Source organism: Artemia sp. Qi Xiang Cuo, chromosome 19 (genome assembly GCF_049724085.1).
Source record: "Artemia sp. Qi Xiang Cuo chromosome 19, ASM4972408v1, whole genome shotgun sequence".
NCBI classification, from domain to species: Eukaryota; Metazoa; Arthropoda; class Branchiopoda; order Anostraca; family Artemiidae; genus Artemia; species Artemia sp. Qi Xiang Cuo.
Window position 1 is genome coordinate 53,935,777 of NC_142812.1, and position 19,835 is coordinate 53,955,611.

General features: G+C 35.1%; 1 protein-coding gene across 1 annotated transcript in view; it reads right to left on the reverse strand.

The window, feature by feature from the left end:
• Positions 1 to 18,874, reverse strand: part of LOC148941001 (pleckstrin homology domain-containing family A member 5-like) — a 39,067-nt gene extending 20,193 nt beyond the window's left edge. The window contains exon 1 of the mRNA XM_089105183.1: positions 18,756 to 18,874. Coding sequence (XP_088961309.1) covers positions 18,756 to 18,804 — 49 coding nt within the window. The 5' untranslated portion in view covers positions 18,805 to 18,874. The remainder of the gene's footprint in view (positions 1 to 18,755) is intronic.
• Between the last annotated feature and the right edge of the window lie 961 nt (positions 18,875 to 19,835).

Sequence of the window (19,835 nt, forward strand, 5' to 3'; positions counted from 1 at the left end):
CATTGTCGCTAGGAAACGTAAGGAAACGTAAATTAAAAAAAAAACTGTGAGGGGGTAAAAATTAATTTTTTCCAAATCAAAGGGGGGGGGGAGGATTTCTTCAATGAAAATACCAAAAAGCATGCACTTGATATGCATCCTAAACCAGATGTTCTAGGAAAGATTGGGATGGAGGAGGAGCTTGTACAGCTGTATTGGCCTCAGAAGGCTTGGTGCAACAGTCAACTGCTAGCAGTAACAGCACCAGCATTCTAATGGAAGTTCTTAAACCAAGCTCTAAAACATTATGAATTCTTAACCAACCAAGTTAATAAAACAAACAACAGAGAAACTTCTTAGATAGTTTTGATTTTATTACAACAAAAAACACAAAAAAAATCGTGACTATCTCACCTAATCTGATATTCTGACGATTTAACAATGATTGCCAAAAACCGACTGCAAAGCTGTTCTCAAAGGGAGGATGAGCAGAAGAACACAGATTAAAAAAATCTGGATTTCTCCTAGAGATGGCTAACACTGCAGTCGACGAGGCCCCACTCTTAGCAGCTGACCGGTCAGCCTGGAGGAGCAGAGTTGTCTACGCCGCCCCCAACGCGGCAGGAGCCTTAAGCCAAAGAAAAGATCAATATGTCATCAAGCTTACATTTCGCATCTGATCAGGGTTGCCACATGCAGCACTAAAATGCTATTTAACCACTATTAGTAAATTTTTTGACTGCGGCACCGAAAATCGCTGCGTACCATACACATTTGGGCAATTGTAACACTTTAAGAACTGACCGCAGTGGCAACCCTGCGTCTGATCCTACTTTTTAGAATAGCTTAGAAAAAGGCTTTTAGCAATTATTTCAAAACTCTGAAACTATCGTACACAGCTTTTGAGGCATAACAGCAACAAAACGAAAAAGATATTTTGTTATTAGCGTGATTTTGACTACGGAGAATGTTCTTGCCAGAATTTTAGAATTAACTCGGGCAAAAAGGTGCTTTGATCCAACAACCACCACTTTTAAGACGTGTTCCAATAAAAAAAAATAAAATATATATATATATATATATATATATATATATATATATATATATATATATATATATATATATATATATATATATATATATATATATATATATATATATATATATATATGTATATATATATATATATATATATATATATATATATATATGTGTGTGGTGATAGAATTTTGACGTCTCAGAGTTTTGTTTCCGCGGCGCAATTAGATCTGACTTAAGAAATACGAATTCTTATAGGCTAGCAGGGATTATAAACTTTTTCTAAGCTGTGGCGGTAACGACTTTTGGTGTTTGTAGGGATGAAAAAGCGTGGCCTCTTCTTTCACGACCTATCTGGAGATCAGATTCCTTTGGGAGCATTTACCTTGGAGACTTACGAACTAGTTACCTATTATTTGGCTAGATGCAGACATATAAGATGAAATAAACACAGATAAAAAAAGACAATAGATTTATTGAACTTACATGCTTAGTTGCACAGCAACGGGTCACTTCAATGACAATAACGGTGACAAGAATATAAGAAGTTCGTCTGAATCTCTCTAGGTCTGATTTACTAATCGTAACAAGTCTAACTTACGATTAATTTCAAAAAACACATCTACCCCACTATCGAAACATAGCTTTTCAGTACATAGCTTTTCAGTCCTGCGCCATGAGGACTGACTCGCCATTGGCCCAAGAGGACCAAGGATGTAAATCTTTCCTCCAATAATCTCTTTAAGATTTTTCAGATGATTCAGGCGTTCGCACGATTTTTTTGTCGTTTAAACTTCCTTAGAAATATCGTACGTAGCATTTTTTTGCTACTAATTATCTTAGCGAAATTCGAACGACTAGCGTCGTTGTTTGACTGAAGCTAAAATTCAATTTCTCTTTTTGCTGATTAAGAATCTAGACTCTTGGAAGTGGTATTTGAACTCAATTAGGGGACGTTTAATTTCTGCCCGAATCATCTTTTGAAGGAAAGAATCTTGTATTTTAAATATATGGTATTTTACTCCTGGTGCACATCACCCTTCCCATCAAATAATGACGTCCCGTCATAGGTAACTGCTCATTAGGAGTGCTAAAAATTTTCTCTATTATTTTTCTTATTTTATTCTACATCCCTATCTAAAATTCATCTACCGGACTAAGATTATTTATAGTTCTAGGTTAGCTACTATACTAAGGATTTTTTTTCTATATCTAACACTGATTACTCTTACATTTTTAACAAGGTTGGGGCTATTCTACTTTTACATTAGTTTTTTTTTATTTTGCTGTCCATATTACGTACTACATACTATCTACACAACGTTAAATGAATAATATGATAATATTACACCTAATTCTACTTGTGGTACATACATGAATGATTTATAACATACAATATTGGGTTCATCATATTCACTGATGACATTAAAACACTTTCACTATTGGGCTTTTTGAATTGTCAAAGTTATTAGGAAGTAATACATGTAGATTCACATCTATTCATCACCTTCGTGTCCTTAGTGTACTACACCCTTTTGTTGTAAATTATTGTCCTTCACTCTTTTTGTCTTGGCAAAAATTTTGAAGCATTTACGTTATGGTTTCTTCATGGAACAGTTCGATTCTAGCTGTCTTTACACGACAAGTTTTCCCTAATAGTCAACTGGGAAATGACCGTTAAATATCGTTCTAATATTCAACTGGGAAATGATGCTTCCCACTACAGGTGTTGGTGTTTTTTCTTCTCAGCATATCATTTTTAGGATTTTTTTAGGCACCTAGAGAATGTATTCTCGCGTAAAATTGTTCATTTGTGCCTTTTGAAACGGGTTGTCGTCATACTATGGTGACTCTTCTAAAATATTGTAATTAAGTTCAACTTCAAACATCTTCAAATATCATTTAACTTCAAATATCGTTAAATATCGTTTATCTTGTACTGCTCCATGGTGTTCTCAGAATTAAACTTCAAATTGTCTTTAATTTCGGCTTCAAATATCTTCAAATGTCTTTAAATGTCATTTAACTTCAAAAATCGTTTGTCGTGTGCTGATCGATGGGGTTCTCAGAATTAAACTTCAAATTGTCTTTAATTTCGGCTTCAAATATCTTCAAATTTAAAATTCATTTAATTTCAAATATCGTTAAATATCGTTTAACTTCAAATATCATCACTATACTGTCAAATTATTCTGGGGTCCATAGTGAGTATCAAAGGCGATATCTACGTATTTATATTATGTATTGACCGATGGGTTTCTCAGCATTTATGTGATTATATAGTTCGTTAAAGTACTTGATACTGAGGTTCAAATATAGTGTTACCTGATACGTAATATGGTTCATGGTCGAAGAAACGACGATTGAAGGTAACTGTTGTTTTCGTAGACGAAGCTGGGATGAAAATTGCCTGGAGTCGATTGTGAGTATTCTTCGTTGGTTAAGATATGATGAAAATAGATGCTACTGGGTCGTATCTGTACTGGGCAGCTAATTGTAATACTCAATGACCAATGTGTTCATTTACTTCCTGTAATAAAAACAACGCGGCAGAATCACATGTTCTTTGAAGTAAATACGCATACAATAATTCACGCATTAATTGGGTTATAATTGTTCCCATTGGGAAGTTCAATACATAGAAGTTTCTTATAAAATATTAATTCTTCAACTTTAAGCATGGTCTCTTATTATACTTTCTAATATATACTACTACATACACTTTATTTTAACTTCTTTTAACACTTAGTTAATTTTACAATAGATTTAAAATAATCATTTAAACAGAGTTTATGCTACATGGTTAATTTTTTTGAGGTCTAATTTTACAACTTATTTCATGCCTACATTGTTCACGCAAGTCCGTGCTGTTTAAAAAACGCATGTTGCAGCGTCATAGCCACACAGTTTTACGTGAATGATACTACAATGAGGGAACAAGACATAACAAGGACGAATGGTGACCTCTCTACCCACTCGTTTTCTAATGTCCTCCCTATTTCTAGGCTTAGATGTTCTCATGGGGCTCCGGGTTTAACGGCTGAAATGCAGAGGTTCTTAGTCTCAGGATTTTTCCGTAATTACAAGTTAACATTGGTGCCTCATATTCACTTTTCGAATAAGGTAATTAGATGCAGGATTCCAAGTTTGCCCGCGTAGATTCCAGTTGATGCTTGACAAAGAACATAAGCGTAATGAAGAACTGGCATCAATATCTTTATAGAAGGCTATTGTTTGAACTAAATAAATAAATATGATATATTTATATCATATAAAATAAAATAACTATAATCTGCACTAAGACAAAATATTTCATATAATTAGACGCTTCTGTACTGATAATATCTTGTTTTGGATACTATCCATCTTGGTTAGGGCACGGGTCGAATTTTTTTTTTTTTTTAGAATATTCGATGGGACCTGAGTCAGTATAGGTAAGATATAACGTGACTGACTTGCGAAAATATGTCAAAAAATTAGAGCACAATATATTTCATAGATAAACCAATGAAATTAAAGAACATTTTTGTCACAGAACTATAGAACAGTGATCTCTCTGTTATTGTATACGTCATAGATATAAACTAATGAAATTAAATTTTTTTCGCCAAGGAGCTAAAGATATTAATGTCTCTGTTTCTCTTTGGAAGTAATGTTTAACGCAGAGCTGTAGGACAGCACACGTCATAGATATACTATAATGAAATTAAAAAGCTTTTTTTTCGCCTCGGTGCTATAAGAAAGTAAACTCTCTGTTTCTCTTTCAAAGCATTCTGATCCAAAAAACGAAAACTTAACTAGCTCACAGAAGTTTCTATTCAACCTTTAAGTATTGCTTTGACTGGCCCTGATTGGCGTAAAAATACTAATTTCTTACACTTGAAGGACTGAGAAATATCCCTTCCTATGGTCGTTTAAAAAAAAAATTACAAAAAACACAATCATTGGCCATTATTTCCTCCCCAGGCGTACCCCAAAACATGGTCCAAAACCAGTTGTCGTTTTCATTCGACCACGAGCTTCCTACCTTTGTTTATTATCTGTTCCAACTTTTCTCTCTGACCATCAGTGATTAGAAATTAGTCGTATTATTTTTTTTCATTAAAATTGACTAGTTTAGATTAATTTTCACACTGTTATATTTATTATGGTGTTAAATTTAAAATAGTTGAAATTTGTCTTTACATTAATTAGGGATATTTCCATCTGTCAGGTTTTTTAACCGTTCTACCTGACTGTGTCGTTATTTTCTGCTCTGTTTCTTGCGGTTTTTTCGTTTTAGGTTTGTCTAGCCAAATAAGGTCAAACTTTTTGTATTGTTTTTTCAAAAATTCTTGCCCTTTTAATTTCATTTGTTTCCCGTGTACGGCTGCTGAGGTCGGTCTTGATTTCCCTATTTCTTTAGCTACTATTTGGTCTGATTCACCGTCAGACTCTTCGGAACTGGTTTCCCACGAATCCGGATTGGAACTTTTAGAGGTGGCACTTTTTGAAATATCACCTGCCCTTCCTTCGTAAATTTCTACTCCCCTGGAAGTAGAAGGTTTATTCCCTAAGTCCTCGCCTTGAGTTCTCAACTCGGGGGATTTGAAAGATTCTTGAGAGCTTTGGGAGGAATCAATAGTTTATGCAGGGTTCCTCCATTGTTTGAAGGCCATGTCCTCAGGGGGATGGGGCATTTTTTGCACTAGGGTTTCGCTCCATGAAGTCCACTTTTTAGGTTTGACCTTGGACACAGTTATATCATGATATTGATCTTGCTGGTCATCCTTGGGAGTTTTATTCTCGGGCAATGTACTTTGACTCTTTTTTATGGGGAAATTAATTAAGTCCATAGCTTCTCGCAGGTTTGTTTTAATTAAATCTTCGAGAGGACTTTTCTTTACAGCAATACCGGGGGTTTCTACAGCTCTGTTTAATTTTTCCTGCATAGACAGGGGCCTTTCTATTGGTGTTGCAGGGGAAACCATATCGTCTGGAAATCTTTTGGGGGGACATGGGGTCGAAATTCTGTCGGGGAAAAATTGGGTTTTTGAAGATATTGTATAATCTAAATCTCCTGCGCTCACCGATGAATAACTTTATGGAGTTTTTGGCGTTTTTATTCTTACTGGTATTGGGGATTTTTTCTCAGGAACAACTAGATTTTCCATAGCTAAAAATTCTTCAAAGTTTTGTTCATCACTGTCATTTTCAAAATAATCTTGTTTAAAATTGAAAGGTTTTAGCTCTGCCAATCTTGACCTAGGGGGCTCATTTTCCGAATCTGACGAATCAGTAGAAGAGGGATGTGATACCCATCTCTCTGGAAATTTGGCTCTTTTTATTCGGCTAACATGCGCCTTGTAAGTTCTTCCACTATCGGGGTTTTCCATTTTAAAGGTATATTCATTATCGTGCTTTTTGACTATTCTGTACGGTCCAGAATATTTGTTGGAAAGTTTTTTCCTTCCGTTTTTGCCTCGTTCTTTAGGTAAACGAAGTCTCCTACTTTGAAATTTATATTCCCCTTAACTTTGGGTTGGTTTCTTAGTTCTTGGTTTATTTTACATTTTTCCAGCTCTTGTCTGACTATTTTATAAGTTTTCCTCATCCTCTTTATGAATTCTTGTTTGTAATCTTCCGAGTTATTATAACACTGCTGAGATTCAATAATCTTCTCGGTTGGAAGTATAAACAGATTTACGAAAAGTTAATAGTATGTAGGTCCATTGGTTTCGTTGGAAGACTCAGTGTTGGGTACTTAATGAAAGTAAGTTCAAAACAAGTTAACTACGCTCCTGTATTCTTACTTGTAAGAGATTCGATAATCCGAGAAAATTTGGCTTATTTTTCCGAATTTTCCCTTGTCTGTTGGGTGGTAAGACCCGGTCACAATGTTACCTATGTTAAGAAAACTCATTACATAGATTTTTACTTTTTCGATAAAATTGTTCCCATTGTCACTAAAAATTTTATTAGGAATGCCAGATTGTAAAAATAATTTTGCTAATGCCTTACTTGTGGCATAAGCACCTTGATTTTTTAAGGCTTTTGCAAACGTAAATCCGGAAAAATGATCTATAACCGAAAGAATACAAGTACGGCCTCTGCTAGAAACAGGTAAGCCTCCACTTGTACCGTATAGGTCAAATGAAATAATATCTAAGGGGTACTTTGCTACCGGGACCCTTCCCATTGGTGGATTTGGATAAGCTGGCGGGATTTTTCTCAAATTACATGCTTCGCATGTACTTACAAATTCTTCAAGTTTTGTCAGTGCAGATTGTACGTAAAAGTATTGTTTGAACTTATGGAAAGTTTTCATAGCTTCTAAATGTCCACCTGTGTCCCAATAAAAATATTCAAATGTAGGCCCTATCATGTTTTGTGGTAGTACAGGTATTATTGAAGTTTGTTTTTTGTGTGTCTCCACAGTTATGATTCTACACAGTATTTCGTCCTCCAGGTCACATTAAAAATCGTCTATCTCTTTTTTAGGAATTTCGAATTTATCTAGCAACACATTGTCATTTGCAAAATAATCAGTTAGTGCTGGACACACTGCGTCCTTTCTTTGCTTTCCTTTTATATTTTCCAAAGACAAGGGACAACAGTTAATTTTATTTTCTTTTTCTGCGTCTTTAACTTTTATTTTTGTACATCCATGTTTGCGTTTAGCATTGATAGCATTAAATTCATTTTCTTCAAGTTTCAGACGGACTTTTTTCTGGATATCTACTCAAAAAGTCGCAAGCTGCGTTTTGTTTTCCCTTTAAATGTTCAAATTCGTAATCTAGGTCTTGAATTTTCATAATCCATCTAGCTAGAATGCCCGTGGGGTTTTTAAATGTGCGCAGGTAGTGCAAGCTTTTATGGTCTGATCGTATCATAATGTTTTGACCAATTGAATAATTTCCAAGTTTGTCCAGGTGGTGGATAATAGATAACAATTCTAAGTTTGTGGAGGAATAACTACTTTCGCCTTTTGATAAAGTTTTACTTGAATAGCATATAACTTTTTCAATTTGTTTGGGTGTTCCATGTAGAGGGTTAGGGTCTCTTTTTGGGATTATTTGCGAAAGGATAGTGCCTATGCCTTTTGAACTAGCATCAGTGGTAACCACAAATTTCTCATTTTTAAAATCAGGGAGTGATAAAATTGGTTCGGAAGTGAGCGCCTTTTTGAGTTGGTCTAGGGAAGTTTGAGCTTCCTGGGACCAGGTAACATTATGGGAGTTCCCTTTAGTTAATTCTGTGAGGATTTTCGCAATTTGGGCATAATTGCGTACGAATTTTCTAAAGTAGCCAGTAAGTCCTAAAATTCCCCTTAATTCTTTCATAGTTCTGGGGGGCTTGAGGTTTTCAACACATTTTATTTTATCAGGGTCTGGGGATATCTCTCCCTGGGTTACTACTACTCCTAAGAATTTAATTTTGGATTGAAATAAATTTACTTTCTCAGGCCGGCATTTTAAATTGCCTTGCCTGAACTTCTCGAACACCTTAGCTAAAGTTGCTAAGTGTTGCTCAGTGTTTTCCCCCACGCATACAATATCATCAACAAAATGAATTATATTCTTTAATCCTCTTGGCAGGTGCAATAGGGGTCTACATAACGAGCATGAACTTGTTTTCAGTCCAAATGGTACTCTTAAGTATTCATAACAACCATATTCGGATGCTGAAAATGCAGTTTTATGGACAATTTTTTCGGCTATTTTCACTTGGTGGTAGCCTTGGGTAAGGTCCAAAGAGGTAAAAATTTTGTTTTTGCTTGAAATAGAGTCAATAATTTCATCTATTCTTGGTAGAGGAAATTTATCGCTAACTTCTTGTTTGTTGAGAGCCCTATAATCCAGTACGAGTCTAAGATCTCCATTCTTTTTTGGTACTAGGATCACTGGTGCGCTATACGGACTTATACTTGGGCGTATAATTTCGTTTTTTTCTAATTCATGGATTTTATTTTTTAACCACTCTTTGTGCTTATATGGCACAGGATATGTCTGTTTTGCTACGGGATTACCAGTCGTTAAAAATGAATTCTCGAAAAATGGAATCAACCCGATGTAATTTTCAGATGCGAAGAATACAACTCTGAAAGTACATAATAAATATCCAATTTCTTTCTTCATGTAAATATCTATAATACTACCCTTTCTGGTTTACTTTTCAAACTGCAACTTAGTCAAGGGAGATTTTTTCGTTGAAGTTTTGATGCCGTTAACTAGGCTTATTTTTGAATTTTCCCGTGTATTTCAATCATTTTCCGTTAAAACCTGGATTTGGACTAAACACGTCCCCTTTTTAATTGTAATTGTATCATTTTCATGATTATTAGTTACCCAAATAAAGCCTTCCCCTTTGTCATAAGATATAATCTGTTCCTCGCATAACAGATTTTCGGGTATTTCAGACTGTGTCGCAAACCATATTTCTGATTTGCTAACCAGTGGCTCGATCATTTGTGATATTTGAATTTTTTGCGTCGTTTTGGGAGGGATTTTTGTTTTCTTAATTGCAAATCTGTAATATTTCTCTTCATTTTCATTGTTTATTAGATTCATACTGGCGCTATGCTGTGCCATTGCGGCATCTTGCGGCGTCACGTTGGGTTTTATTATGTTCTTCCATAATTCCGCTATTTTCTTAATTTCATTTGATCTGTACTGTCGCATATCTCCTATTTTTATTTTCGAACATTCAATACTGTTATTATTTAAATTTAATTAAATTCTGCAAAATCCCCCAGGATAATTGAACAAATTTCCAATTATGCCATGTCTTTGCGAGACATGAGGTTCAAAATACTTCGACATTATACCACTAGAAATTTTGTTTACTGTTATGTTATCTTCGTAACCTCTGTTACTATTTCTTAAGGTAGAAATTTCTTCCCCTACCTTAGCTGGGTAGACAAGCTTCTCGTTAGCTATGTCTAATAATATTCTATTAGACCTTAGAATATTTGCCCCTATCATGGCTTTATATAGGAGATTATGACATGAAAAAATTTGTCATGGACTTTCTCGTGTCCCTTTTTACGTTTAGGCAAATTGACCCTTTTGCATTTACTTTGTGACCTGTCACGCTTGTTAAATTGGGATTATTAGGGTTCGTCTGTCGTTTATTGTGCGAAGGCAAGCTATTAAATACGCATGAGTTTATTATATTTACAGTGGCTCCTCTGTCAACTAAGGCCATAAAGTATACGTTTTCTACACAAAAATCATTAAATATAGGTAGCTTGTTATTAATATCACTACAAGAAGGCACTAGTATTGTCTTGGACCTATTAAATATTCCTGGCACCCTCTGGGTCCAACTTATGTTTCTGAGGGGCCTGACACTTTTCCCTGAGAATTTGTTTCATGTGTCGGTGCCTGTAATAGATATTCGGACGTATTAGGTTCCGTAGGCATATTTAAATGATTTACGTCTGTATGTCTTCTCCATGTATTATTATGGTAACATGGATGCCTCGTGTCAGTGCCGTTTGCTGGCGTTGACTGCCAATACCGTTGGCTTACAAAATTTTCATTTCTTGTCGGCAAATTTTCGTGATTTCTATATGGCATTCTTGCATTATATTGGCCTTGGCGAGTATTTGGGTTTTCAAATCGGTAATTAGTTTGGCTGTTGGGGAGAGGGTTATACAAATTTTGTTGGTACGCATTATAAGGTACTGATTGGCGCAATCCCCCCTGGCTATAGCCTATTGCACGACCGGTGCTAAAATTTGTTCTCTGAACAAATGGTTGCCGTAACTTTGCGTATTACATACGACATTTCTTGGTATGGGATTGGGCACATAATGGCACTCTCTCGCTATGTGGCCAACCCGATTGCAATTATAGCACCTTATTATTGTAGGGTTAATGGGCTGAAAACGTACTGTTTTCTGCCTAGTGGGTTCTAGCGTTTTGTTTCTTTTTGTCACTGGGGAGTCATCCCTTGAAAAGAAATTGGGGGATGCCTGATCGCCCTTGAAAATTATGTTTACGTTTGAGTCGCCTAGGCTATTTATTTTTGCATTACTATGATTAGCAACCATTTTATAAAATTTGATTAGTTGCTCGACCTCTTGGACTGCGAGATAAAGCGTCTGAATATTTTTCGATATTAACACCCTATATAGTTTTGGGGGTAGCCCTTGCAAAAAGGTATTTAGTATGACTTTTTCATACAATTGCCCAGAACCACTTCCGTATTTTGCTTCTACAGAAATGCGTATGTTGTCAAGATATTCCCTTATATTTTGTTAAAAATCAAAGCTTACTACTCCGTGTTTTAATTTATTTATAGAACTGGTTTCTATAAATCTCTCTTTGAATGCTTTTAACAAGTCATCAACCGTATTTATTGGCAAGTTGGCGTTATTGTCTATAGTATGTTTGACCTGTTTTAGAAAAGTTAAGGCCTGACCTTTTAATCGTAGAAGCAGCATGTCTTTTAATGCTCCAACGTCTGTTTTTGTTAGTTGTACAAACTGGGTCAATTGGATATTAAATTCGTCAATATCTGACTGACCATTGTATTCCGGGATAGATTTCGCTATTTCTATATTTTTCACGACAAACTTCTGCATTATTAATAAATCGTTTAGTTCGTCCATTTTTTTGCGTTTATATCAACTTAAAATTTTACTTAACTTATTTTGGGGTAGGCTATTATCTCCTATGAGATATAAGGGTTTTCCTATCGTAGCTTAGCGGCAATAGGCCTAATCACTTTTCTTATATGTCTGTATCTTTCCCAACAATTAAACTCAAATTACAAAGTTTAAATAGCCTAACTAGTTCGCAGTTTTCCTCCAATTTCCGACACGCGCCATTTGTACCAATAAAAAATATATATATATATATGTGGTGATAGAATTTTGACGTCTCAGAGCTTTGTTTCCACGGCGCAATTAGATCTGACTTAAGAGATACGAATTCCTATAGACTAGCAGGGGTTAGAAACTTTTTCTAAGCTGTGGCGATAACGACTTTTGGTGTTTGTAGGGATGAAAAAGCGTGGCCTCTTCTTTCATGAGCTATCTGGAGATCAGACTCCTTTGGGAGCATTTACCTTGGAGACTTACGAACTAATTATCTATTATTTAGCTAGATGCAGACATATAAAATGAAACAAACACAGATAAAAAAAAGACAATAGATTTATTGAACTTACATACTTAGTTGCACAGCATCGGGTCACTTCAATGACAATAACAGTGACAAGAATATAAGAATTTTGTCTGAATCTCTCTAGGTCTAATTTTCTAATCGTGTCAAGTCTGACTTACGAATAATCTCTAAAAGCACATCTACCCCACTATCAAAACAAAGCTTTTCAGTCCTGAGCCATGAGGACTGACTCGCCATTGGCCCAAGAGGACCAAGGATGTAAATCTTTCCTCCAATAATCTCTTTAAGATTTTTCAGATGATTCAGGCGTTCGCACGATTTTTTTACCGTTTAAACTTCCTTAGAAATATCGTACGTAGCATTTTTTTGCAACTAATTATCTTAGCGAAATTCGAACGACTAGCTTCGTTGTTTGACTGAAGCTAAAATGCAATTTCTCTTTTTGCTGATTAAGAATCTAGACTCTTGGAAGCGGTATTTGAACTCAATTAGGGGACGTTTAATTTCTGCCTGAATCATCTTTTGAAGGAAAGAATCTTGTATTTTAAATATATGGTATTTTACTCCTGGTGCAGACGTTTCCACAGCAAAATGTTGCACAGCAACAAAATGAAAAGGAAATTTTGTTATTGGTGTTATTTTGACTATGTTCTTGCCAGCATTTTAGCAAAGAGCATGTAGCAATTATTTCAGAACTGTGAAACTGTGATATATATATTTGAGGTGTAACAGCAACAAAATGCTGCACAGCAATACAACGAAAAGGAGATTTCATTATTATGCATGGTTTTGACTGTGCACGGCGTGATGGCAACGCTTTTACGGCGTGATGGCAACATTTATTTATGCAATATGGTAGTTTGATGCAACGATTCCCACTTTTGAGGCACAAGCAACAAAATGGATTCTGACAGCAACAAAATATTACAGAGTAGCATGAATTTGGGAATCCAGTGCTTTGATGCAACAGCCCCCACTTTTAAGGTGTAGCACCCAAATAATGTTGAAAGGATATTTCATTATTAGCGAAAATTTTACTGTGGAGAATCTTCTTGCCAGCATTTTAGCATAAGTTTTGGCAATAGGGTTTTTTTATGCGACGGTCACCACAAAGCGGACCAATTATGAAATGCACTTGAATGAACTCTAAAAAAAAGTCTTTTTTGTATATTCCTGAATACTGAAAGTTAACCACGGTTTCAACATAACATTTATTTTAAAATGTCTTTATTTGCAAGTTAAGTTAAATCTCCATTATATAGTCAATCAAAGTGGGGTTAAAACCCCTCTTTGACACCAAATCGAAGATGGGTTAAAACCTTCCTATTACTTAGTCCAAAATCTTACCTAAATCACTGTATTTCCTTCATATTTAACTATTTCACCTGTTTACACTATATCCCGTAGTCATAATACTTCACTATTAATGCTTTATTTGTTTATAGAGCGTCGATATTTCCCATTTAGGAAACTTCCCAACTTTTATGTGCCTCTCTAGCTAAAAAACATTAGAGTTTCTGCCCCCCCCTGCGAAAGTACTCGTTACTATGATCCCCAAAATTTTAGATCCTTGTGTTTCAGACCATAAAATCAAAATTGACGGTTGTTAGTTTTCTGAACCTTTTCCCGAAGGTTAGGGACAATCCCCGAACGACCAATCCCAAGTTTTCAAGCAGAGATAAACAACTGTGCCCTGCAACTGTACCCCGGTGCAACTGTGCCCTGCAAAACAACTGCAACCTCTGTACCCCACTACAGCCCCTGACTGGCCAAAAAAGGGTAATTGCTTTTCATTGGTTCTGCTCCGAAGTAAAATGTTAGCAATGGAACATCACAATTAGGTACAGAACTATGAAGGATTAGCAGCAGTGGACCGCAAATTAGTAACAATCTGAGACTTTGTTTATCTCCATAAAGCACTTCAACCGTGAAAATGTTCACCCTAAGTTACCAATAAAGAGGACCCTTTAATAAAAGATCATCTTTAAATTTTAATAGGGTAAATTTAAAGTGTAATAGGGATTGTCTTATATATTATAATTAGGTGACACTACGTCTCGATGTTAATGAATAAATAATGCTGATGAATTATGTTATACTGATGGTTGAAGGATGAAGGGGATTGTAGGAGAAAATGATGGGGAGGTCGATTGTATTTGTTTGAGCAGTCGGTCAGTATATTTATTATTTTTTACTTGTTGGAATAATTAATCGTGATTGACAGCGATGTTAAACTACTATTTTTTTTTGTATTCCCAGTTTACAGGCAAATGAGTTATATAGCATATATTTGTATTTTTTTCTTATTGATCAAACGTTTTAAATAATAGACGCATAAGAACTTTAGAAGATAAGAATAATTTTTTCACAAAATATTAGATACTTAGTTTCATGGGTACTCGTGTATTAAACGTACTCTTTTATATACTGCAATGGAAACCACGAAAAACCCATTTTTTACGGGTTAATTCAAGACACCGCTATAGAGCAATGCAATGCATAGCGTGGTTTTCATTGCGTATACGGTATTTAAACTGTTGTTTTTTGGGGTTTAGGGGGGAGGTACCTAGATTAGGTTACGTAATAATAGATGACATGTTTTACCCAACCCCCCCCAACCCCCTATGTGCAAATATATAGCCCAAATTTGTTTCTAAACTATTATATATATATCCTATTTAATTTCATTATCATTAGCCAAACTAGTAGTATATAAAAGAGTACGTTTAATACAAGAGTACCGTTTAATGTTTAATTTGTGGAATTTAACTACATATTAACTCTAACTTAATTGTTAAATCTAATAAAATTGATTTTGATTTAATTTATTTAATCTTGTTAATATTTAACACTTAGTTTATGGAATAAACGCACTCAACTACAGATTAGACCCAGTGGTGTAACTTCGTCAAAATCCTGGGGGGGGGGCAAATGTGGAACAAATTTCCCCAAATTACGTGAAAATGAAAGTTTAAACTGAAAAATGAGCCACTTAGTAACAAAAAGGTAGATATATAATAAATAAAAGTGATCCATTCTGAGAGGGGGGCAAAATTAGGTCTGGGATGGGCAGTTGCCCCCCCCCCCGGCCCCATAGCAAATTACGCCCCTGATTAGACATTTATAGCAGTTGTGAAACACAGATTTTAGTTAAGTAGCAACAAAAGTGACATGCTCTATAGGATTGCAGCCAAATCCTCTCAATGCGATACAAAAGGGTACTTGTTAATTATCCCGACCACACCCAAGAAGTGAAGTTAGGTTAATCATAATGAAATATACTAAAATATACTGGGAATATAATACTTTAGTTACAAAAATATGTAAACTACAACAGAGAATTGTGGAATGCAGGCCGCGCAGAACGCATTATATTACCTAGCCAACTTTATGTATTAAATATTTAATTAAAATATACCTGCATATTAGTTTTCAGCTCAAAGGTGCCACTCATTCGGTTTGTTCAAAAAAAATTTTAAAAATTCTTTGACTTCTTAGAAGCTACTTTTATCTATTTCTTTATTTATTTACCTTACATGTTTATTATTATTTCATTAAGAGTTAATTTAATCTAATTAATTAATTTAGTCTATTCAATCAATTTAGTTTTGTTTTCTATAGTTTTTATTTTATTTATATTTTCTTTTCGTCTCCTTTTTGCTCTTCTCTCCGTGAATAAGTGATAATTTATTTTTTCTGAGTACGTGACAAATTAGTCTTCCACCTTTTTTACAGGCCAATGAGCCTTTGTGGGAATAATAAAATGTAATATTCTATGTGTATTTCACGATGAAAAGAAATTATCTTATCCAACTCAGGTTAAAACAGAGGCGATTTTAGGGGAGGGACAGAGAGGGGCTTGTCCCGGGGGCAGAAATTTTAGGGACACCAAAGTTAAAAATAAATAATCTAGCGATTATAATGTCATTTTTGAAATTTTATTTTTATTAAAATAAAGTATAGGAACATTTAATAAATGGAAATAATTAATATTAACTAATTTATAAACAAAAATATGTAAAAAAAAAAATACTAATTAAACAAGTTTATATTTAACTAATAAATTGAAAACAATTTTGTTTAATAAATGAAAATGATGTAAGAATTCGCCATTAAAATTCTGTGGGACAAAGGGGGGGCTAATATAGATTTTGCCCCAGGTGCAAGAGAGGCCAGAACCACCAATGGGCTAAAAATAAATTTAATACCAAGAACTAACGTCACAAATCTGACATAAAAATCATCAGCACTGCTGCCTACTTTAATAGAATTTGATGCACTGAGCCAGACAGAAGTGTACAAGAACCAAGTTTTGGGGAGATGTTTCACGGGGAATCAAATTTGGACTATAATAATATGAGTCTTTTTTTTTTTGCTTAAAATTGCGTACGAACGTGGCATTTTCAAAGGTCAGCCTGGATTTATCATTTTTGATAAGTAATGAATAATCCCAAAATTAATTGAGATAAGTAGTCCTCTGATGCGTCCAGGAATTTTTTTTTATGGGAGGAGGGCAAAAATAATAAAAAAATGAAACTTTTTTGCTAAAGGACTACCACAAATGCCCGGCATACGTAAAGTGCCGGCCCAGTGGCCACTTTGGTCCCGCATGAATGTCCTTCTTCTCGCCAACAAACGTAATCGTTGTTTTTTTCTGAATCTTTTGGATCCCTTTTTTAATCGTTAAGATTTATTTTATGTTCACATATATTTAATGAACTAAATAGACCAGTGGCTCCCAAACTGAGGTACGCATACCCCCGTGGGGTACGCGATTTTTTTGTTTAAGAAAAAAATTAGTTAGATTTAGTCTTGTTTTCTACATTATGAATATTTAGTTTCCATATGTTGTATATTTAATTTGGGCCTTTAAAGCTCAGTCTTTATGAAGATGGCGAGGAAAATAAAAGTAATTTATGGTTAATAACGATGGTTAATGATGCTATGTGGAAGGAGGTGCTCCACGATGAAAATCTTTTCTAAGGAGGTATGCGATTTGAAAAAGGTCAGGAACCACTGAAATATAATATTTACAGAAAAAGAACGATAGTAGTAGAGATGATATTACAAGTCAAAAAATAGTGATAGTCCTATAACAGATACTTTCCCAAATGTATTTCATAATTTGAATAAAGTGCCTGGAAATTAAAGAAAACTTAGGACTTCAGGGGCCCCAGCCTCGAGGTCTCTCCTGCAAAAACCCCGCTTCAGATAGCAGGAACATGTTCAAAGCAATCAAAAAACCTTAAATCCAACTAAGGCTATTTAACACATTAAATAAATGCTACCTTTCCAATGCTTCCAGAATGAAAATCGAACAATAGCCACTTTATAACTGCCACAGAAAAACTGCTGCACTTAATTTCTCCAAAAAAAGTGCATGCTTTATATCAGCCAAAGCCATCTGGATAAGGTAACCCACAACCTTTTCTTTCAAACGAAACAAAAACGGTATTTGACATTCACGCTGGTTTATACCACGCAAACTCCCGGAAAGCTCAAAAAAGAGAATTTAGAAAACGGAAAAAAGGGACCAAAATTTTCTCTTCTTTAATCTTTTAAAATTATGTGAATTTCTTATGATTTTTAATCACTTCCAAAAATCTGGAAACTTGACCATCATGGTATGGCATACGTCATACTACAGGAGGTGCAATTTATTTTATGAATCAATGCCAAGAATTCATCAAACGCAGTCACCTCCACCGAAAGTTTTTTTTAGCCAATGGGCTAAATGGTTTTAGCCAATGTGCTAAATGGTTTTTAGCCAATGGGCTAAATTTTCCCAACGCCAATTGGTAGGGAAAACTTAAGTAATTTGGAAACACTAGTTAGCTCTATCAGAGACAAAAATCACACAATCTTAATAAAAATTACGAGACCTCTACGCGCGTTGGGCGGCCCAGCATGCAAGGCCGTATTCAGAGAAGGAGTTAGGTGGTTTGCCCCCCCCCCCCCGAAATGTTTGTCCAACTCGTCAAAACATAATAAAAATGCATTAAAACACATTTTTGATGTATTTTTCGAAGTTTTTTGTGTAACACCATCCTCCCAACAAATATCATGAACATGGCCCTTTTAGTATGTGCCTATTCGGTCCCTTCATTAATACAACTCAGCAAGCCATTTATCATTATAATTAAAAATGTTATTCAGCTTATTCAACAAGGGAATCATGTCCGGCTCGGCCAATAGAAAAAAAAATATTGAAAAGAAGAGAATCTGCTCGTTCGAGGTTCAGTTCAGGGGTCAATAACCAGCAAGCCTTGGGGGAGCTGCCCCCTCTGCACCAAAATTAATCCTCATCCCAGAGGGTGAAATTTTAAGGAAACCAAAAAAAATATCACCGTTTTTGTTCTTTCAGTCCCTGCATAATTCAATTCCGAATATTTAACCACTCATAGCAATTTTAGAACTAATTTATTTGTTTTTATCGCAGGAGAATATCCTCTTCTACTACAGGCAACGCTACAGCGTTGCCTCTTATATCAGCTGCTCATAAATTAAAAACAAGCGACAGTCAAAAACTGATTATGGATTATGGATTATGATTATGGAAAAATGGATATTTAGGTTTGCATCTACTGGTTAAGTAAAATTAAATTTATAAATATGAAGGGAAACCTCCTCCTCTTTTGGTGCCTCCTGCATATCTCACCGAAAGCCACGACATGCACAATTTTGGCTACTTGTAGTAAAATAAAACTCTTAGCCAAAATCTAAAATTAGGTAAGAAATGGCGGCCCTGTCTCATGCATTGGCAGCAATTTTTAAGTAATCGCAACTCGTTTTTTTTTTTACTAAAATAGATTTAGTAGCAAAATATCAATCAAGAGATGGCTTAATTTTTTTGGAAAATTATGGTACAGGATAGTAAGGGAAAATTCTACTTTTGGCTATTTTGCAAAGGGGTTAAATTAGAAAAACAAAACTTTCAGGGATGGGTCTACAGACTAAAGCATATCCTGGGAAGGTAGCCTCTTTTGAAGTTTCTACCTCAACCCCTTTTCTTTTTTGAGGGCCTGAAATTTGCCTACATGACATGTCTATAGCTTACCTTTTGAAACTTTAAGAAAACAACATTTTAACTTAATTTTCAGCTAGGCCTATCAGTTTCCTTTTATCTGGCTTTAGTTCTGCAAAATGCAATTCCTGTTTTTCAGTGGCAGATAAGATACCACCAGATGGCTAATTTGACTGTGTATATATATACAAATCTTTGAATTAGCCAACCAACCAACCAGTATTTTAAGCCTAGGAGTCCAGCTGGGCATAAGGAAACATATTAAGAAAACAATTCCTTCTCCACAATATGCAGAATAATCCTAGTTGACACATTTGCAGAGAGAGAGCCTTTATCTTCACTTCTTTCCTTGTTTTCCAGTTTTTCTAAGAGATTCATGCATTTTCAAGAACCTATATATTCACAGTATATATACCCCCACCCCCCTAATGTGCAAATTGATACCTAGAACTGCATTGTCAATCTAGATATAAGATCTATTTGCATCTAAAATGACATTTACTCCCATATTAGCCATGTGGTAGATGCCCATGGCAGATCCAGGAGAGGGGCAAGGGATATCCACTCTTTGACTATTGGAAAAAATTAGTTTATAAGCTTATAAGCTTATAAACTGGTTTTGTATTGAGTGCCTAGGATTAAGTGATGAACAGTACGTCCTGCTAGCGAAAATGAATCGT